General features: G+C 43.2%; 1 protein-coding gene across 3 annotated transcripts in view; it reads left to right on the top strand.

The window, feature by feature from the left end:
* Nucleotides 1-23,154, top strand: part of CDH13 (cadherin 13) — a 983,248-nt gene that overhangs the window by 742,013 nt on the left and 218,081 nt on the right. For all 3 annotated transcript variants that reach the window (XM_054579129.1, XM_054579128.1, XM_054579130.1), the window contains one exon: nucleotides 4,586-4,764. In XM_054579129.1, coding sequence (XP_054435104.1) covers nucleotides 4,586-4,764 — 179 coding nt within the window. The remainder of the gene's footprint in view (nucleotides 1-4,585; nucleotides 4,765-23,154) is intronic.

Here is a 23,154-nt window from a genome sequence, read left to right as displayed (position 1 = left end):
TGGAGACTGAAAGCCCCCACCTTCAGAGCTGCACGCTGCTTGAAGTCGCAGGGAAGCGAGACTTCAAACACCAGCCTTCAGGTCATGACACTAGGCAGCGCTTTCCTTTAATCAGAGCAAGGGGCTACCTGACCAAGACAAAACTATCACAATCATTCATCAGCCTGTCATGTTGGCAGCAGTGTCCTGCAACAAGGGAAAATGATGGCCCGACCTGAGACTTTGAACTATCAACTTGTAGTTCTTTTATTTTGCTTTGGAGGGGCCACTGCTAATTTATCTGGATCTGGCTCTGGGAACAACAGGGTGACTATCCTTTATTTGGACACTCAGGAGAATATTGTGATGGAGAGAAGAATGAAATGTACTGTGTAGAGGACCCATACCCATGTCTGTCATATAGTTATCATGTCTCTGCCATCGGGAAGTACGCATAGGCACGAGATAAGCACTAATGCGAGGTTGATGGAAATGAACGAGCCCTTAAAGTCCAGGGTCAGGCTAGAGGCTACCTGCGGGCAACCAGAACAGCCGTCCTGATGCTTACCTGATTAACATGCCCTGGGCTTGGAAATGGTGTATCACTGCTGAATCCAGTTCCAACCAGGGCCTCCAGGGGGCAAAAAAAGAGCTCAGAGGAGGCAGTGAAACATGCCTGGTTATGAAGGATGCCCAGACAGCATTGTCCACCCTTTTCATTAGACAAGTTATCTGTGGCTTCTGGTCAGGGTGGAGCAAGACAGCCACAGTGAATTAAAAGAATGCATTTTTAGTCAGACAGCATCGATGGAGGACCTACTATGTGTCAGATACTGAGCTTACAATGATGAACAAAACACAGTCTGGACCCTTCAAGAGCTCCAATTTAGGACTATGTGGCCCATCGCATACGATGTTCTTTAAATGAAGAGGTTCATCAACAGAGAAGTTTGGGAAATGCTGCAGATCCTGCTCTCTTGGAGATTTTCAACATGCGTTTGCTTTTTAAGGGCACCAAGAAGTCCTCCAAGAGGGAAAACGTGCTTAACTGGGGTTAAGCATATTTATCAAATTTGTTTCTTTGCTGAACCCATGGAAACAGAGGCCCTTGCATACAATTTAGGAAAAGCTTGATTGGAAAGTTTATCCAGCCATTGTAGGACCTGGCAGCGTGAAAATCTTGACCCAGCCCCCATGGGAAGGGCCGGTAAGAACAGGGCATTGACCCACAAAGTGGACTGGGACTCAGGACAGAGCCTTGGTCCTGCCCAGAGACTAGAGTTCCATAAGGAGAAGCAGTATAGATGACCATATGTGCGTGCGCGTGCATGTGTGTGCACGTGTGTGTGTGTGGGTATAGAGTTGTGATTTCCATAGTAGAAAGCCAAATGTGGAAGCTGAGACCATGGGCAAGGTGGAAGGGAGCAGGTGAGGCAGGGACACCGCGCGATATCATGGGCTCCGGGACTCACCCTGCTGTTCCAGGTTCTGAGGGCAATTCAATCGTGCGCCCCTTTGTCTGAGGCCACTGCCTGCCACACAGATTTGATAGTAAAAGCACCCTTTTCAGAACACCAATGCACCAGGCACTGTATTGAGTTCTTTAAAATATTATCCCATTAAATCTTTACAATAACTAAGACAAAAGTGTTACTAATATCTTCACGTTATAAATGGGAAATTGAGGCTCAGGGAGGGTTGAGTTAGTAAAAACCTGAGCCTAGACATTTCTTTAATGCTGCAAACCTCTTTACACGACACAGGCGCCATTCAGTCTCCACAGAGGTGGGCCTCGGAAGTAACTCCAAGTCAATATTTACGCTTGGGTTAAGACAAAGGCAGGGCTTAAGACGAAGTACACTTTCTCTCTGACAATTCGTTAAAATAAAAAACATTTCTGGGTAACCTTGGGAATATTCCAGGAGAAGCTTTTATTGTATCCTGTTATCAAATCTCTAAACATAACAACCAAAAAAGACATTATCAATGAATTTCCCAGTGAAAATGGAAAATTCATCAACCAGGGAGGATTTTTTTTCTTCCTCTAATTATTGTAAAGCAAATGATGACAGTTGAAAGCTATGATGACTTCATTTTGATACTCTTTTGCTTGTTTGTCTCTGACTTCAATTAAAAGCAGATTAAATAGGACACGGATTCCATCAATCAAGTGTTCATTAGACACCAACAAAGCACAAGGCACTGGGTCATGCATACTTCACCAGACACTGTCTGGCGTGGACTTGATGGGTCTGTGGCCTCCTTCTGTGCCTTTGGCCACCGAAGCCTCACTTAACATGTCCATGGAGATTGTGAGCCTCTGATTTCTGATGGAGATTTCTCCAGTAGGCCTGTTTCCTAGACCAGGAAGGCAAGTAAGTGTCACTCCTCACGTTAAGTAGATGGACTGGGAGTGGCTGCCGGACCACTGGGTTGAAAGAGACCCTGATTCCGCAGTGTGGCTTAATGGAAAACAGAGAGCTGCCTGGTCTGCTGATATCTTCCAAAGGCCAGGGGCTGCACATGCCGAGAATTTTCTATTCTTGCGCTACCAGGGATGCCCGACCTTTTGGCATCTCGGGGTCACACTGGAAGAAGAAGAGTTGCCTTGGACCACACATCAAATACACAAACACTAATGAAAACTGATGAGCACAACAAAGGTTTTAAGTAAATTTACAGTTTTGTGTTGGGCCGCATTCCTAGCTCTTGATGCATCAGTCTTAATGGGAACGTTGGTGAAATTAACTGAGACCGCTTAACAAACTGATCCGACCTGAGGGTGGTCAGGGTCTCCTTGTTTACCCGGTCAATCAGACCTAGTGGCTGATAATCTGGCTCCAATGGTGGGAAAAAGTGAACTGGCTCTGATGGTTTGAGAAGCACTGCTGTCAAAGTGAAAGGAACCCCGGGTTGGTAGCTGAGCTAGATGCAGTCTCTCCTTTAAGCTTCAATATTTTCCATAGATGAATATTCCTGCTAGGAACAGCAGGTCTACAGCTTTTGTCTCCTACCAGTTAGGTCACACTTTGTGGGTCCAGAAGTATTCAGAATCAGAAGATGGGGTTGGATAGACATAGAAGACGAAACTGCCATGAAAAATTATGGTTGGGCAGGTTACCCTGAATTAAATATGATGGCTCACAATTGCCAAGACCATCGGGAAAATTTGCCTGATTCTGCTCTAGACCATGTTTCTGGAAGTAGGATTATGATCTTTTTAAATTAAATTGTAATTACAAAAGCAATATATTCTCCTTGTAAAAATGACCAAAACATTACAGAGTGAGTCGAAATCTTCCCTCATTACCACAGCTAATCCCAGTCCCCTCTCTCCTTTCCCAGATTTAACCACCGTAACCCATATGAAATTCACCTTAACAGACCTTCTCCTATGCACTCACGCACATCAACTGCACCTGCAAGATAGACGCATGAAGTATCGTGGGATTTTCTGTGTGCAGGCAGGTTCACTAAAGTGAAACCCTGCTATGGTTAATCTTCTTCAACCTGCCATTTTTCACTCAATATTCTATCTTGGAGGGCCCTCCCTGTTAGAACATATTATATCTACAACATTTTTTAAACTACTGCAAAATTGTCCTTAGTGTGGTGGATTCCATCACTTCGGCAATCCCTGTTGTTGGACAGTTAGGCCGTGCCCCGGTGCTTCACCAGGATGGATAATGCTGCCATGAACACCTCACAAAAAACTCTGTGTGAGAGTTTCCCAAGGGTAGATGCCAAGAAGGTGAATGCTTTTGTTTTCACTTGTTGCTGCTCCATGATTTTTGAGAAGTCTTTGAACGTTCCCCTTCATATCAGTTGTATGTGAGCAAGACCCACTTCTCAGCCTTGACATATCAAACAGTCCTCATGTCGCCCCCATCTTTATATTGTCTTTATACCTAAAGCGCCTAAGACAGTGTGGCTGCCACACAGATGGTGCGCAATTAACATTTGCTCACATTCCTTCATACTGGAATGTCTTTCCCACTGAGATCCCCCTTCTTCACCTTGCTCCCACCTGCTCACCCCATAGGTGTCTGCACCAGGGACTTGTTCTGGACTCCAGATTAGATGAGGTTGTTCTCTGTGCTCATTAATGCCCTCTCTCAATGCACTGAATATGCTTTATTATTTTTACATTTTTATATGCTACCTCTCCTACTAAGCTCCGACCTGCCGGAGAGCACAGAATGTGCCATTTGGTACCACTGTTCCCCAACGCTGGGGCCGGGGCCCCACACAGAGCGGGCATTCAATGAGAGCTTTTAAAATGAAGGCCGTTGTTGTGGAGCCACATCTTCAACAGAATGAAAGCCCCTGAAAATGAACAGCCTATCGGCAGAAGAAAAAATTAAGCTGTCAATCTGCTGAACAGCAAAGATTTCTTTATTTCAGGTCTTTTAACGTGATGGAGTCGGGAGGGAGGGGGGAAGAAAAGCTAAACAATAACAGAGCTGGGGAAATGCTTTCCATTTTCAATCTGGAAAGCAATTGGCATATCACTTCATTGCCATTGCCTGGGTGGGGAACACGGGCTCCACCTGCCTGTCACCGTCTCCAAGTGACCATCTCCTGTCCTTCTGTCCTGCCCACTTAGGGACCACGGTGATGCGGATGACAGCCTTTGATGCGGACGACCCGTCCACAGACAATGCCCTCCTGCGGTATAACATCCGTCAACAGACGCCTGACAGGCCATCTCCCAACATGTTCTACATCGATCCTGAAAAAGGAGACATTGTCACCGTTGTGTCACCTGCATTGCTGGACCGAGAGGTGAGCTAAAAGGCACATGTCTTCTTCATGAGAATCAAATGCGGCTCTCACAGGAGGGAAGGTATGGGGCTGCAGCCAGCGGTGCTTTATATCCTAAAGGAGGAAATGAGATATTTACACATGGCTGCGTGGGAAAAATCTATAAAGGGAAATGGGGTATTATGTGAACCAAAAACACACACTGTAAAAAGCTATATCATCTAGAATTATTTGAGTTCATTTAAGCTGATGCTTCTGTTTCCTCAGCGGCCACTTATTCACGAGCCCCTGGTTATGGTGGACTGCTCGCCTTACCCCTCGGCTGTGAGGGAGAGGGAGAGATGAAGAAAGGCAAGGTGGGAGGGAGGAGCTTTGTCCAAGATCAAGGAGGCCTTCCCCGACAGTGTCCAGTGGCTTCAACCTCTTTGTCCTCATACCATCTGCTGCACACACCACTGGTTTCCTCTGGACCTCTCTCTTCCTTCCAGCTCTGCTTTTATCCATTAGGTCGTGTGAAACCCCGCACATCTTCTAGGTCAGATGTCACAAACAAGTGACATGTGGACCTCAATCAGTCCATGTTCTTGCTCTTTGGCTTTTCCCAGAGTGTTTTAACGTTTTCACGTTAGTTTCTGTGTCCAAGTATTCAGATTTTATTTTTTTTATCCCAAATTCTAGCCTCTCTGAAAGTCAGAAATTCTAGAAATTTGGGGCCCAGTTTCCATATATGGGTAACCAGGAACATCAGCTGTAACAGTTAAATGGAGCTGATGTCAGCTGTCCTGTTCAGGTGGGACATGTGACCCCTCCTACGTGCCCCAACCCTGCCCTTTCTCCTGGGTACCAGGTCTCTTCGGCAGCCCACTGTGGACTACATTCAGTAGGAAAGCCTCTTGACCCTTAAAACACAACATACCAAACCAACTTGGGGGTCCTCACCCATGCATCTATCCATGCCCCTCTGCCCTACCACCAGTCTGCTCCCATCCTGGAATCCCTTGCTGCCAACGTGGCATAACCCTGCAGGCATGGATAGCAACCTTGACCTTCTGCAAGTACCTTCTGCCCTGCAGTCAGTGCCGGATTTCCCTAACGGGCTCTGCGCTTATTCCTCTTAGTGTTCTGATGAAACAACTCTTGGGTCAGAAATGCCTTCCCCTCTCCTTTCTGCTCTTTATGCTGTAGCTTCTCACAAGATACTGGGTTAGACACACCTCCTCTGAGAAGCCATCCTCCTCCACCCGAGTTGTCCACAGTCATGTTCGTTCTCTGACCTCTGCCTGTGCTCACCTGTTGCCATTCCACGGCATTTCCTATATGCTTGTTGTCTCTTGTCTCCTTAAAGAACATCTCTTCCTCTTAATCTAGACCCATGTTGTGCGACGCGGTAACCACTAGTCACATGTAATTATTTAAATTGTAACTTTCGTTAACTGAAATTAAGTTTTAAAAAGTTTTCAGTCTGACTAGCCAAATCTCAAGTACTTGGTAGCCTCTTGTGGCTAGTAGCTACTGTGTTGGCCAGAACAGGTAGAGAGCGTCGCCATCATCAAAGGAAGTTCTGTTGGGCAACACCGACCGAGACTGTAAATTAGCTGAGAACAGAGACTGTGATCATAAGCGTGTGTGTGTCCTCATGGCCCAGCATGGTCTGGGCACTCTAAAACTTCTAGCTATGTGGGTTTTGGCATAAAGGCCAAAATGAGTTAGAAATGACGCTAAGATTTTTACACTTGAGGGAGAGGAAACAATAGCTAGAAATGGGACATTATCGGAAGGAAGAGTGAGAATGAAATTTGCATTGAAACTGGCTGTCACTTGGAAAATGTGGTTGTTTCTAGTTAAAAATAGAAACGCAAGGGAAAAAAAGAACATACTGAGTCAACTCTCTTCATTTTCCTTCCCTTCCTTTTCCAGTGCTCCCTGTGTATGGCTGCATGACTGCCATGCTGTCGCCCTGGGAGGCCAGTCAGGACTTTCCAACTCTCCCTTTACTGCCCAGCATACGCGCGCGCACAACACACACACACACACACACACACACACACACACACACACGGCCCCCCCCCCCGCCCCCAGCTTTGCCAGACCCTGAATTCTCCCAGAGGTACTTGAAAATTCTTACAAGAGAAAGATAAAATGCCGTGATTTTTTCATCTCAGTTCTCTTTTTACTGATAGAAAATGTTTTGTAAGTCTCGATTTATAAGTCAAAGTGGTAACATAGTAGATTATTCACATTTTTCAGGTTTATTTTGGTGACAGATGTGTTTCAAGCTCATTATCTTTTCATTTGGGTTTTGGTTAAGTTACAATGAGTATATAATTATGGGAATTGAATTTAGCATTTCTAGCCACATTCATAAAGAGCTCCAAAAATAAAAAAGACAAACACAGCCTGACTGAAATTGGGAAATCAATGGAAATGAATGGAGAGTGTCACTTTTCGGTGAGGGTTCTGAGAGTTGAGTGCGGACTCAGACAACCAGTCACGGAAACGCCCTGGGGTTCAGGCCGCGTTGCCTGTTTACTCGCGCTGCCTGAGCTTCTCGCTGGCAAGTTTGCAGGAGGATGAAACGTGACTCCAAGTCCCTCATCTTTGAAGGGACAGGACTTGCACATCAGACAGACTTCCATTCAGGGCTTCCCACGGTCTGTACTGTTTTCATCTCACTGTGCCTTTCCTGTGGCTCCTGTGCCTACAACAGGTTCCCTCAGCAGGGCTGTGCTGGTATTTTTCATCATTTCTGGAGACCTTGTGAGTAAGTATCCTGTCTTTGGTGTGGTTTTAAAAGTCTACTTCTGTGCCCCCTGGGCAGAGGATTTAACACAGATTTATGTGCCAGTCCTTGTCAAGAAAATGTTCTGTTGTGGGAGCCCTGCAAACTTTGTGCAATTCTAAGTGACATTAGGTTTAGTCATCCTATCTTCACTCCCAGCAGCTCAAATAGCGTGTCTGGGGGCTGAGGTCTGTGAGAGTAAATAATAGGTTAGGGGTCCCTCTAGAGAAGGAGCCCCTGAGATTGTACAAGCAGTTTCCTTCCCTCCAGCCGTCACCTTGTTGTGAGTGGGGGCTCTGGAAGCCCACCCCCTGGATGACATGAACTCAGTGGATATCAGATGCAAAATTTTTTACTTTAATTTTTCATTTAGTACCTTTCCTTTCATGAGTGCCTCGGGAGGCTGGCATGCACCGTTTTCTGTGCACCTGCCTGTCCGTGTACCTTCCCTGCCTTTCCCATATTTGCTTCGTGATGCAAGCTGGTCAGTGAGGACAGTCAAGGACACCAGTAAATGATCTTTTTTAAAATTTATTTTTCAGCTATAGTTGACATACAGTATTATATTAGATTCGAGTGTGCAACATGGTGATTAGACAATTATATACCTTATGAAGTGATCACCCCAATGCTTCTAGTACCTGTCTGACAGCATATACTTAGTAATTACAAGGCTACTGACTATGTTCCCTATGCTGTGCTTCACACCCTGTGACTAAATTTGTAACTGGCAATTTGTACTTCTTAATCCTGTTCACCCTTTTTCCTCATACCCCTTCCCATCTGGTGACCATAATTTTGTTCTCTGTATCTACGAGTTTGTTTCTGTTTTGTTTGTTCATTTATTTTGTTTGTTAGATTCCACATATAAATGAAATAATATGGCATTTGTCTTTCTCTGTCTATTTCACTTAGCACAATACCCTCTAGGTCCATCCATGTTGTTCCAAATGGCAGGATTTCTTTTTTATTTTTTAATACCTGAGTAATATTCCACCACGTGTGTGTATATCACATCTTCTTTATCTATTCATCTATTGACTTACATTTATATTGCTTCAATACCTTGGCTATTGTAAATAATGCTGTAATGATCAAAGGGGTGTGTACATATTTTTGATTTAGTGTTTTAGATTTATTTGAATAAATACCCAGAAGTGGAATTTCTGGGTCACATGGTAATCTTCTTTTTAATTTTTGAGATAACTCATACTGTTTTTTATAGTGGCAGTATTTTACCATTTGATTGTTGCCCTTTCTTTTTCCTGCCCTTGCTGCCCAGGATGTCCCACGTGGGGTCAACTGTGGTAGACGTCCTCACTGATCTGGTCCTCTGCACACTTCCAGGAGGAAAGGGATTTTATCCAGCTTGTTCCCTAACATATTCCCAGTCCTTAGCACGTGTGAGATACTCAAAAAATATTTTGCTGAGGAGTGGAAAGAAGGGTGGGAGGGGGAGAGAGTGGCAGGCAGCAGGGCATCTCTATGTGCACAGGCTACTGCTGCCTGGCAGAGTAGTGAGGGTCCAGACCAGCTGATGCTGCTTCTCTTCACCCCTGGTATGTTTGGGGCAGTGCAGCTTCTGGACCCAGGGTACACACAGGAGCAAGACCACCCATCTCTCACCCACTCTGAGTAATGTGAAAGTGGTAGAAGGCTGCGCATCCACTCTCTCCACCTCCTGAGGACCGATTACTGACCCCTCCAACTCCCTCCTGACCATGATCATCAGCTGACGTGGCTGCCCGTTTGACAGGCTAAAACTGCTTGGCGGGTGCCATCCAGCATGTGGCTTGAGAAGACAGTTCTCCTTGAGATGGTTCTCCTCCGCTGAGCCGTGACCGTGGGGAAGACCACCAGGACTATGCGGAAAATGATGTGGACAGTAAAAGTGGCAATGGCCAGTTCCAACTTCCCACCATGCTCAAAGCTAACCTGTACTGCCCCGCTTCCCCCACACTGGTGCACTTACTGACACCAAGATTCAGGAGTCCCCTGGGCTCCTGCTTTGAACAGGGGACCCCCTACGGATGTGTAGCCTGAAAAAGGAGGGGCTCTTAGGGAATGGGAAGGTGGTCTTTGTGTTTAAGGAGGACTGACCTTTGGAAAGAGGAAGTGGATTTGTTCTGATTGGTCCCCAAGCGGTGGAATCAGCTGGGACAGTGGTTCTCAAACTTAGCTGAGGAGCTTTGGAAACCCTGAACTCCAGGTGAGGCCCAGGTCCATGAAATCAGAGTCTCAGGTGGGCAGAGCACAAGCATCGGTAGTTTAAAAAAAAAAAAACAACCCCAGCTGATGCCAATGTGTAACAAATGGGAGAACTCCCTTTGGAGATCATGTTTCAACATACTGAAGACTTAGGAGGTGAGGTCTGGGGTCAGAATCCTGGCCACATCATTTATTTGGTTTTTACCTAGGTGAGCATACTACTTTCCTAGGACTCCTGTAACAAAGTACCACAAACCAGGTGGCTTGAAACAAAAATTTATTCTCTCACAGCTCTGAAGGTCAGAGTCTGAAGTCAAGGTGCTGAAGGCCCGGGGCGAGCGGGATCCTTCCTTGCCTCGATCAGCTCCTGCTGGCTGCCAGCTGTCCTTGACGCTGCTTGGCTTGTGGATTCATACTCCAGTCTCTGCCTCCACCTTCTCATGGCCTTCTCTGCCTCTGTGTCTTCACACGGTCGTCCCTCTATGCATGTCTGTGTCTTCTTATAAGACACCAGTCATATTAGATTAGGACTCATTCTAATGGCCTCGTCTTTACTTGATCATGCCTGCAAAGACTCTATTTCCAAGTGTCACATTCACAGATATTGGAGGTTAGGACTTTATATCCTTGGGGGGAACAAAATCCAAACCATAACAGTGAGTTATTTGACTTCTGTATGCCTTACTTATTCATCTATAAAATGGAATCATAGCACCTACCTCAAATGAATTGTTGGTGAGGATCAGATCTGTCAAATATGTGAAGCACATTGTCTATAATGTAATAGTTCTAAATAATGTGAACTATTGTAATTATCTTTATCTGGTATAGAAGTAAATTGTAAGTGCCAGGTAGTGAGTTGCCCATTATGGGATGTATTCAAACATAGACTGCCCTTGGTAGGATGACACAGAACACATTCAGTTAACCAGTAAAATTTGTATCCATAATGTCTTTTCCAACCTTGAGACTATAGTTATTAAAAACACTTATTGAATACCTTCAATGTGCAATTTACTCTGTAGGATGCCATCTGGGGGTGTCAGTTCCCCACTGGGCCAGGTGTGTGACCTTGGGCAAGTCATTTAACCTCTATGAGTCCATTTCCTCAAAAATAATAACTATGATAATGACATCTGCACTACCAACTATCAAGTCATGAGAGCAGCTGTAGTGACCATCTATCGCTATTGTCTTATCATAAGCTCAGTGTTAACAGATACCAGGTTTCACTTGGAAACAGTGCATTTCCATTACAAGTGCTTCCACTTATGTTTTCTGAAACCATACCAGAACCTACACCTCTTAAAGAAAGACATGATGGATCTCTGTCCCATCTCTGCATTTGTACTGCCAACTTAATGCCAGATAAATAATAGAAATTCAGTAAAGATTTGTTGAAGGAAGGAGGGAAGGAAGGAAGGAAGGAAGAAAGGGAGGGAGGGAGGGAGAAAGGACGGAAAGGAAAGGAAGGAAGGAAGTCAGTCAATGAGTGATCTACATTCCTTCAGTTTCAGTTTGTATACTTATGAGTAAATATCTAAAAGATTATCTAAGAACTTACTGCAAGACACACACTCTAGCATGGGTATGTAAACAGAGGAAGTGATTTTAAGTTGAGAGCTTAGTTGTGCCCTTGTGTAATTGTTCAGTAATCTAAGAGATTCGCCTTGCACCTACCTTGTGTCAGGAACTCTACTAGGCTCTAAAAACTACCATAGAATAGGATGAGTATGAGGATCTGTGTCTCTTGCTTAAGTGTTTGGAGAAAATAAGAGCCATATATCCTACTAAACAAAATTGGGTTCATCTGGGGCACTGTTTTATTCTTTCCTGTAACCATATGCAGCCCCTCATTCTGACAGCTCTGTCTATGTTTTTAAACTATGTCTGTCTGCACTACAAAATAAAATCAGATAAAGTTCCCTAATGTTTGATAAATGGTTTATTTAGTTGATCATCTTGGCCGCTAGACTGAAATTTATCAGCTGATATCTGCCAACTTTTTTAACATAGCCACAATTTGCAAATACTCAGAGTAACTAATGGTCAGTTCTAGGGGTTTTTTTGTTTGTTTGTTTGTTTTTTGAAAATGGAAACAGTTTCTAAATGAGGCCCTTAAAATTCCATCTGAACACTTGAACTGTGAGAGTATCATTAGTCTTTTTAAGGAGTTTGAGCTTAGCACTTTGCTATCTTTGTTTGAATTCACCTTTATCTTAGTATGTGTTATCTTCCAGATAATTTAAGGAAAGCGATATCCTACCCATAAAAATGTACATGCAATAAAAGATATTAGGACTGTGAGTATAATTTATTTTCTATTTTCAGCTGGTAAAGTATTTCCTGAAACTTTATAACGCCCCCAATTTCTAGGCCAAACATGAAAATGCAGAGAATTTCTTCCTTCTTTCCATGGTAAGTGTCACATAGGACTTATTTTTAGATATATGTGCATTTAGATTCAGGAGTCCTTGAATATGTCAGAAAAGAGAACTGAAGAATGTTAGGGAGAACATCTCAGGCAAAATAATCAATGAAATTGGATGTGTAGCTGCAAGTTGAAAGAACTATGTGTTTGGTCAAAATGATTTAAGTTAAAATATTGTCATACAGGGTGCATCTCAAGAAACACACTAAAAAAAATCTATGAAAATGATGATATCAAGTCAAGATGCCTGAAAATAAAATAACAGTAATAAGGCAGCAATTTTCAACCCTTTTCATCTCATGGCATGTAAACTAATTACTAAAATTCTGCAGCACACCAAAAAATGTATTTTTTGCCGATCTGACAAAAAAAAAAAAAAAGAGGTATAATTTTCATTCATTCACACCAGACAACTATTATTGTGTTGGCTGTTGTCATTTTTTTTATCTGACAGTCTAAGAGAAAAGAGGTCAGTGCCTCTGATAAATAATCAAGTATTGCATGTTTTTAAATTTCTTGTGGTGCCCTGGCCAGTCTGGCTCAGTTGGCTGGTACCATGCCACAAACCAAAAAGTCATGGGTTCAGTTCCCAGACAGGGCGTATGCCTAGGTTGCATGTTTGGTGCCTGGTCAAGGCTCATGTGAAAGGTAACCAATTGATGTTTCTCTCTCACATTCATGTTTCTATCCTTCTCTTTCTACCTCCATTCCCCTTGCTCTAAAATCAATAAACATGTCCTTGTATGAGAATAAAAAAAAATTCTCATGACACACTGGTTGAAAATTGCTATAGGCCCTGACCAGGTAGCTCAGTTGGTTAGAGTGTCATATTTATATGCCAAAGTTGCAGGTTTGATCCCTGGTCATGGCATATACAAGAATCACCAAATGAATGCACAAATAAATGGAACAACAAATCAATGTTTCTCTCTCCCTCTTTCTCAAATCAATAAATAAAAATTTTCTTAAATTGCTATAATAAAGGATAACATTTCTCCCATGCCTTGAATGAAATCTAGAAGTCGTCATACTCTGAGGAAAATAAATGTTTTCAGCTGCTCTGATCTAATGCTAATACTTTTCTCATTATCATCATGTTTAAAACATTACCAGTAATTACACACAATTCAATCACGCTGTCAAGAATATTATCTTTCTTTGTTTTGGTGGGTGGGACTAGAATTATTTAGATAGTAGCATCCTCACCATTTCTGTGAGGTATTTACTCATAAATATTTTTGTTGGTATAATTCCCTCCTTTTTTTATATCACTTCCTGCTGAGAAAATGGGGGGGGTGCAGTAGATGTAAATAAATTTTTATTATTTTTAGAATAACGCATTACCCTTGCCATTGAAATCCAGATGGCGTGCCCTTCTATGTGAATCTCACTTGTTCTTTGTGTCAGCAGATAAAACGGAATGGGGCATTCCTCAGGTAGGATGCTCAGCCCCGGGATCTGAAATCAAGCTGCAAGCCTGCTGGCCTCCTGCTGATAGAGATGGGGAGATCAGGGCCTTGCTTTGTAGCCTCCTTCATTTCTCCATTCTGGATAAATTCTAGCAGGAGACCTTGAAGAGTCTCAGAGCAGTGTTGGTGACTCTGTCACCCCACACCTCCAAGGTTGGCCTGTCAGCCCATGAAAGTTAGGGCTGTGTCTCGTCACCCAGCATGACCTCAACTTAGCTGAAACCTGGTCTGATGTTCATGGGCCAAGGGCATGGGTGCCGGCTTTAGACTATGAATTCAGAGCTACCTCCACCTCTTAACCTCTTAAGTGAGAACTTAGGCAGGTCACTTAACCCCTGTAAGCTTCAGTTTCTTCGTCTGCCACAATAAGGATCATCATACTCCCTACCTCATAGGCTTATCAGGAATATTAAATATGATATGTCACCCTGTAAATATTAGTTGATATTAGTTATTTTTATGATGGACAATAAGACAAGGAAGGAGTGTGAAGGAAGTACATTTATGCTTTACCCACACAGCAGAGAATCAGGCAGGTTCTTGGTGTTCAAGGAAACACTGAGGTAATCTGGCTGCCAAAATTCAGGGACAAATGTTGACACACAGGTACTCAGCACTTACCAACGTTTGCTTTATCCATGGCACAGTGCTGGACATCAGGGATGCAAAGATCAAGCCACCTGGTAAGGAGGTAAAGCAGACATGTTAATAGCAAACACACACAAATATGTACTGTTTGAATGAAGCCTTGATAGATGAATGGGCACCTGCAGTGAAGAAGTTGAGAGAAGAGCATTGTTGGGAGAAGAACAGCATGAACAAAGCCATGGCACAATCATATGTTACAAGAAGAGACTGGGGAATTGAGGGAATCCTGTAGACCGACGCCAAAAAGGGCAGGGAGTAGGTACAAGATTGCAAAGGGCTTCAAATGTCATCATATGGGTTGTAGGTATATCCTACCCTAAAGCAGCACCACCAACCATATTTAAACATTCAACACAGCGCTGTTAAACACAGTGTTCTCAGAGCTGTGACTTGAAGAAAAAGCTGGTAAGTGAAAGAAGAGATCAGTAGTAGAGCAAAGTCATCGGGAGGCAGATGAGAGTGTTGGGTGAATGATGTGTTTTGATCCACAGACATTTCTAGCCTCCTCAAGGGATTACCACTTGAATTTAAATTCCCAGAGTTGCTCATTAGATTAATAGACAAAAGCCTATTTTGTAGCTTCTGTTTTTGTGCATCTTAAAGTATTAGACAATCAGAAGTTACTTGGCACGTGTTGAATCAAGAAATACAACTTTGTCGTTAAGAGAGATTCATCCTTCTGGATTTAACAAATGTTTAATTCTCTAAGCTTTTTCTTTTTCTTTCCCTTTTTTGTTTTTATATGGTAAAATAACTTAAAGTAAGGGCGATGAAGGATTTAGAATGCTTCTGTTTTTTGTCACTTCAAATCTCTCCATCTTATTTGAAGTACCTTATAAAACTAAAGATTTTTTTTTGAAAAAAAAATGTCTTTAGAGAGCAGCTCACTCCCCTTTATCAGCCAAGAACTATGATTAGCATGTTAAGGCATGTTTTACTTCACTGACAGGTTTCCCAGTTACTGTGTTGAAACAACATTGTTCTAAATCCTGCCCCTGTGAAGTCCTGATCGGAGAGATACCTTCCAATTTAGAAAGACCGTCTAGTTCAGTTTTGACTTTGAACTGGTGGAGAAAATTGGGAAAAGCTTTGCTTCTACCCTATTGAGAACAACCATCATTTAAGAAAAGTAGGTTGAGAGTTTTTGGAATGGAGCTATTTCAAACTTTCCTTTAATATGCTTGGCTTCTATCCAGGACCAGGTTCATTACCACAGCTGGGGGCACTTCCATTGTAAAGCACTTTAAGGGAAGATGACCAGAAGCTAGAACACTCAGATTAAGGCAAGCCAGCAATAAACAATTTCAAGACATGATGAATCTCAAAATGCCTCAGATCCACATTTCTTTCAGTTTTGTTTTAAGGGGGTATCTCATTTAACTATGCTTTTGTATAGGATGAAACTTGTTCATAATGTGACCTGGTGTTCTAAAGGCACAATCAACTTTGTTGGATAGATAGCACTACAATGTCACATTCAACAATGAAAGGGCTTCAAATTATAGGATCATCTATTAGATTATAGGCAAGCACACTTTTTCTTTAAGGGCCAGAGAGTAAATGTTTCAGGTTTTGTGGGCTAAGAGACAAAACTGAGAATATTATATAGGTATTTATGTAACCATTTAAAATGTACCCATTAAAAAAAATAAAAAGCATTTTTAGCTGATAAGCCATTAAAAACCAGACAGCTGGCTGGATTTTGTCCGTGGGCCATCGTTGACCAATGCTGATTTATTAAATTATTGGTCAGGATGGTCAAATAGCAGCAGTTTCACCTATTGATTGATGCATATCTATATTTGAGGCCCATCCTCAAAATGTTAATCACACTTATTAATCACACTTGCAGCTGGGTTATAGGGATAAGAATTAGGTCATGAATGATGGCTCTGATTTCATATTTTTGTCAGAACAGTCCATTCCTCATGATTAAGAAACATAATTTTAGACATTTGTTCATTAATTATAAACTCAGAATTTGGTTACAGTAATTAAAGCAACTAGTTCAATCCAAAAGTAATAAAACAGATAGGGCTGTCTAGACATACACTAAATACTGGAGGAACAGTGTATGGAATGACTTTTTGTTAGGTCAGAGCCTTAATAGTGGGGAGAATGGGGTGCAAGAGGACACAGAGGTGAGGAGGTGAGGAGGGAAGACTTCCCAGATGAGGGAGCTCTTCCTTGAGCTGAGTCTGGAGCCGGATGAAATTGTTCACAAAAACTGATTCTGGGAACGATCGTAGCTTGGCTAACTGGTAGCCGTAATTAGGATTTCCATGTCATTGGAAATACTTTTCTGCCACATCACCGTGAATGCTCCAGAGGGCTCCGTTATATGAAAGGAAGTAGCCTAATATACACAGCAAGTCCTTTTAGTTGGAACTGTGTCTGAGTGTCTTCACCTGTAAAATGGGAACCATAACAGTTTCTCCCTCGAAGGGCTGTTCTGAGGATTAAACAAATGAATACAAGAACTTAGGGGAGTAGCAGGTGTGGGTTAGTTATTGCTGTTATCTGTATTTTCTAGTTTGGGTGCAGTGACCAGGTGCTGTCTGGGTAATCAAAATGCAGTTCTGTTCATCACTTTAAAAAGCAGTTGTATCCGGGTCCTGGCATCAGAGGACTTCAGGTCAGGACACCACACCACAGTGGGTGGGGGCGGCAGGACCATCCCCTTTGAGTTCAGAGACTGGGTTCTACGTGAACCAGTTTTTTTTTGTTTGTTTGTTTGACAAAAGAATGGGAGTCTTACTGGGCATCATGCCTCTGCCAATATTGCTAAGATCACAGGCAATGCATTTCAAATGTCAGGGAAAAATTTTTTCAAGGGTGTATTAAGGTAAATCTTGTCAAAACTTCCTCACCTGCAATGATAAGCACTCTGGTTTCGTTAAGCAACAAGGCGCAATGGTGGCTTTTTCCTTATCTGAACACTTGCTGACCAGCTGCTTACTTCCTCTTTTACCAATTCCAACAGGCAGCTTAATAGACATATTGTGGTGCGTGTTTCTGTGTTCTTAAGACAGACATGGGAAATGAATTTCTTTTGACCTTTGCAAAGAACAAGCTATAGAAGTAACTGTTGAAATTCAATGAACAGCATCTCTATTTATGGACCTCAAGAGTAAGAACCAAAATTAAATTCCTTTAGATATTTTCTCTCTCCTATGAACTGTTTTGGAAGACTTATTTTTCTCCATGGAAGTCTCCTCAGGTCTTAATTCTAGTTTTCTGTCTCCTTGAGCTCTGGATTTCTGGAGTGGGGAAGAATCCAAAGCCTTCCACATGGTCACCTCTTTGTGGTGTTAGGTTCTCTAATACATGTGAGAGAGGTTATGCTATGTGCTCACATTGGAAAGCTATAGTGTGGACAATTATAGCCAGGAATTCAATTAAGGTCATAACACTCACAAGATTACCACACCCATTTGACCATAATGGGAGCCAGTTCCCAAGGGCTGACATGACTTGCCTGAGTCACATGCTGGAGGGCTAGACAACAGGACTTGATCCCAGAGCTTCTGCTTCTGATGCAGCCTTGGCTGCTGAGAGCAAGCATGGGCCATAGTGAGGAGAAAATCTGGGCATCTAAAGGACAACCTTAGAGCTTATAAAACTTGTATCAGGGATTTCTTTGTTCTCTGCTCTGAGCCCCTTCACACATTTGGGAAGCTTGACTCAGTTTCCCTCAGCTCTCCTGTTGGAAAGGCTGTGTGGTGTAATGGCTCAGAGGTTGGTGGGACTGGGAATTCCAAACCCCTGAGAAGCAGTCTGGTCTCTGTATCCTGTCACCAATTAAGCTGATTGATGAGGACAGGCATGAATCTGTAGCCAAATATGCTTGCTGATATTTTATTCTTTAATGAGACTTAGCACCACCCATTAATGGGTGGTGTGGAACAACCATAGGCCACACCCACCTGGGTAGAGCCCACCCAAGAAATCCTCTTCCAGATGGGGGTAGAGTCTGGGGCAGAGACAGAGGGTGGAGGAGAGAGAGAAAGAGAGAAGCAGGAGACAGGGAGAGAGCCTGCTGGGAGATGCCACACTCACGCTCTAATATTTCCATCCCTTTCCATGGGGTAGAGGGCGGGGAGGGTGGCCCCCACCCTTGTAGCGAGGAAGATTTTTTTTAAAAAGGCACCTGTTCCTCTGAATGGGTGCAGGGCACTGGGGGACAGCCCAGAGTGTACACGAACCCAAGTCCCCCCACCCAGAAACCTGAGGATGGCAAATCGGAACTTCTAACCTCACCCTACTTCTCTCCTGAGGACTCACTGTGCTTGAAGAATTTTGGAGGGGTTGCAGCACACAGAAAATTTCCTATTAGAGAAAAAAGGGGTTAATGCCATCCAAAAGCACTCAATGTGACAAATGTCCAGTGGATGGGCAGAGGGGGACAGTCAAGGCTTTGTGGGGAGTGGAAAATGAGCGAGATGTTTGTGACCTAGACTTGCTGTTCTCTGCTCTGGAAAAAGGGGGACCCCTCCCGCCGAAGACGTGTCCATTCTGAGTCAGGCAGGCGCTGTCTGACACGCTGGCCGGTGGGAGATAACAGCTTCATCCTCCATCCAGCACCCAGACAGAGCCCAGACCCTGACAGCAGCTGGGGCTGGAGCAGATAACAAGATTATCTGGTCTGCCAGGGTGACAAGAGTAGTGGCTTCAAAGCGTGTCTTCTTTAAATAACATTTGTTTATAGTAGTGTTTTTAAAAATAGAGAATATATTCATACAAGCAAGAAACTAGATAAGTCCCATGGTGACATAGGACTGGGTTTTTTTAATCTAAGGTCCTAATCCAAGGTCTATAGACAGAGTCAGGAAGATGGGGAGAGGGTACGTGAACATGGATGAGAAAAATTCTTCATGTTTATTTTTATTAACCGCTAACCATAATTTTCTGTTTTCTTCTTTTGGGAACATAGGCAAACCAGGGCAGTGTTAGCTGTTCCCAAAACTGTGAGTGACCAAAGTCACAGATATTTTCATCTCACACCACAGTGGACACAGATACATCACAAACCACCCCCATCCTCACTACTTTGAAATTAATCTAATTATTAGATTTAACACTCGATTTTGTTATTGATGGGTTGACAAAGAAGCACAGGTACAACCACAGCAGTGTTCCTACTATTTTGATAACTGTATTTCAGTATAACTGTCTTCCTTTGTCATCCTATGGATTTACTTTATATGTTTAAAAACATTCTGATACAGGGCCCATAAGTTTCATCAGATGGCCAAGGGCATTCCATGGCACAAAAAAGCTTAAGACCCAGGCTTAGAGGAATTGAATACAAGCTTTATCTCCCTTGCTTAATGCTCCCACTTCCCTCAGGGAGAGTAGGATTCATTCTCCTACGCTCCCTCTCAATAGAGACATTCTTGATGGCCACTCAATGCCACTGCCTCACCTGTGTCTACCTATATCACATGATGGGTCTCCAGGGATGCTTCAGTACACAACCTTCCAACGATTCTCATAATTGATAGGAAAGAAAGTGAGAAAACTCATCAGGTTGTGAATTGTAAACTGGGTTTTATTTGCCCCAACTGAATCCACTGATTTAGTCCAGCAGTTGGTTCAAGGGAAGGAATAGCAACCTGGATGTTAGGTTAGAGTACTACATTGTTTGGTTGGTAAATCCTGTAGTTAAGGCAGAGGCAACCACAGTTTACTCACTCAAATATGAAAGATGGATTGAACTTTGTACACCTTCTCTGAAGGCTGTCAGTGGCTGGCTAGAGAGCTGTGCTGGGAAGGATTCTGAGTCACACTTGGTTTCTTCAGTTGTTGATTAGTGATGTCTTTCCTAGGAGTGGAAGTTAGGAGTGGGGGCATTCTTGCCGTATTATTTGTCATCCATGATCTTCGAGGACAGCTCAGGGAAATGTGGGGTTATTGAATCTTTGGTTGAGTTGTTCAGTGTTTATTGAGTTCACCTCCTCTCTGGTATGGGGCTGGGATGGTGGGAATAAATAAGTCATGGTTCTAACCTTTGAGATATTCAGCCAACTAGTGAGTCTCAAATACAAAAAAGCTACAATATAGTGCCCATGTACTTACTGCTACAATACAAGCTAGAAAGAAGGAAGTCTATGACCATACGAAGATGAGAGCTATTCTGCTGACCACAGTAACCTTTGAAATATGCCCCCTTCTCCAAAAATTCTTTTTCTGATCATCCAAACATCTCCCAGACTGCCGCCTTCTATGTTCAGAAGCCACACAATGGTCCTTTGAGCATGGGCGCCAAGTGAACCATAACAAAACAGTGGCTTCAGAAAAAAGAAATATTACTTCAGCAAAATAATAGTATCCAGAAAAATGCCTTCTGTGCAATGGTCCTACTTGGCTATTTGCTCTATTTTGTTCCAATTAATAAGTCAAGGGAAGACATTTAGCTACCCATAAATGCTCACAAGGCCCCCATTTGTCACTCTTATGAGTTTGCCTGTGCAGAAGGGGAGCCAGGTTATGGGGAAGGGGAAGAAGAAATGAGGGGGTGGGCACAAACACCCGACTGTGGCAGCACCTCTGCCTTTGCCTCTCACTCTCATATGAAGAGGAGGTAACATAATCTCACCTGCCCCCAAGCTCCACTTGGACTTAAACTTAGGTGTCCCTGTCTCCAGATTGTTTAAATAGATCTGCCCCCAGACCCCAGTCTTTCTTCCCACTGCCCGCAGAGGAAACAAGAATTCCTTTCCCAGTTCTCAGCATCCTGATCTCTAGCTGGTGTTAGTCTACAGCAAAGGATAATTTGACCCAACTCCACCTTGGTGGCTGCCGGACATAACTGTGTCTCAGGAAAACTTCATTCCTGACTTTGAAAGGCCAATGGAGATCAATGCAAATTCCTCACCCAGGACCCTCACAGCCAGCCTAATAGTTACGTTACAGGAACTGGCCAACATGTGAGCACAAAAGGGAAAATCCTGCCAAAACAAAGAGCTACTCTTTTTTTTTTTAATATACAATCTTTATTATATTTTTACCATTACTGTTTAGTCCCCTTATACTTCCCTCGTCCCAGCAATCACCACCCTGTTATCCATGTCCATGAGTCCTTTTTCTTTTTGGCTCAATCCCTCCACCCCCTAATCCCCCTCACCCACTAGCTGTCATCAAGAGCAATTCTTATTAGGTTGATAAATTTGCGGTAAACACTCACCTCAGATTAATGATATCAGGGAACTAGAATAGAAGATCTAGACCTGCAGACTGGATACGGTTATTTGAAGGTGGCCTCTGTTGCCAGAAATTGCAAATCCATTACCACACTCATTCCTTCAACAGCCCATGACATAGTGCTATTATTCCCACCTTACCCATGTGGAAGCTGAAGGTCGGAGGCACTGGAGTGGAGGCAGAATTCACACCACGGGCAGTGTGAGCCCAGAGAGGCTGCTATCATGATTTGCTGTTCCACTCACAGCAAACAGGATTTGAAATCATTCCAGACCAAGACAGGCCATCAGGCCATGGAGGAATAGAAATCAAAGGGGAGGAATAGAAAATCAAAGAAGTCATTGTCCTTTGGAGCCTTACTTTTTTAGTTTGGATCTGAAGCAAGGTTGGTCAGACTGGAGGGTGTGGAAAACCTAGTCTAGTTGTGGAACTACTTGATCTCTTTGGAGGCCAGTTCATAGAGAGGGACTCATTGCTGAGAATCCATTTCTGCCATGGACACCTGTGGCCCCTGAATCCATATGCCAGCAGGTGAGATGGAAGAAAGATCAGCAAGTGCAGTGGCTTCCTTTGTCCGACCTCCTCAGTCTCAGCTATTATATGACTCAAGCTTTCTGATTTTATCTTCTGCCACTATTTCCCTAACTGACCCTATGTTCCCACTGACATCAACACATTCCATTTCTTTTGAAGATTTTGTACCTCTTACTTTTGCATATTATGGTAGCCAGCCCCCAATTAGGCCCCAATGATTCTCACTTCCCAGTATCCATGCTCTTGTGTAGTTCCCTCCCAAATTGAACTGGGGTGACCTCTGTAACCAATAGGATTTAGCAGAAATGACATTGTGGAACTTCCAGGCCTAGGTTACTCTCATTCTTTCTTGCTATGGGAAAGCCAACTGCCGTGTTGTGAGGACACTCAAGTAGCCCTGTAGAGAGAGCCACATGGCAGACAACTGAGGCCATCTGTCAACAGCCAGCACCAACTCACCAACAATGTGACTGAGCCATCTAGAAAGCAGATCCTCTAGCTCCTAAGTTTGGGGTAATTTTTTGTGCAGCAATAGGTAACTAATACACATAATGTTGTGACCTCTACTAAAATTGCTGCTTATTTCCCTGTGACCTTTCCAGATCTGGTTTGAATATCTCCACTTTGGAGCCTTCCCAGATCTCATTAGCTGAATTGATTGCTCCATCTTCAGTTTTGCACACAAGTTATTTAACATCCTATTAATGCAGTTATCACATGGAATAGCAATGTTTTGATTATTGGTCTCTCTGTCATCTCTGGGCTTCCTGGGAAGGATTGCCCTGTATTCATACTTTAAAGGGGTACTGCTCCTAATAGGGGGTCAGAAGATGGTTGAACAAATAAAGAGTATATATAGGAGCCCGGGGAAATTATTGAAGCCAAATATATTTGAAGCTAATGGTATTTTCAAAGCATATTTGATAAGAAAGACTAAGTCCTTTAAAGGCGTTTACAAACAGCGTTAACTAGGGCATAGTCTTAATCCCATTCTTAACAGTAGAGTGATGATAATTGGTTGCTTCTTGGGAAGGGAATTAGAGAACCAAGGAAATGTTTCCAAAGGCAACTACAATTTTTGACTGAGCTAGACTGTTAATACTGATGCCACCCTGCTTGTTTGTGTCTGCATTGCCTGA

The sequence above is a fragment of the Pteronotus mesoamericanus genome, unplaced genomic scaffold, assembly GCF_021234165.1.
Source record: "Pteronotus mesoamericanus isolate MK-2021 breed Mesoamerican mustached bat unplaced genomic scaffold, CSHL_Meso_final contig_52, whole genome shotgun sequence".
Classification (NCBI taxonomy): domain Eukaryota; kingdom Metazoa; phylum Chordata; class Mammalia; order Chiroptera; family Mormoopidae; genus Pteronotus; species Pteronotus mesoamericanus.
This window is presented reverse-complemented; position numbering and strand designations above follow the sequence as displayed.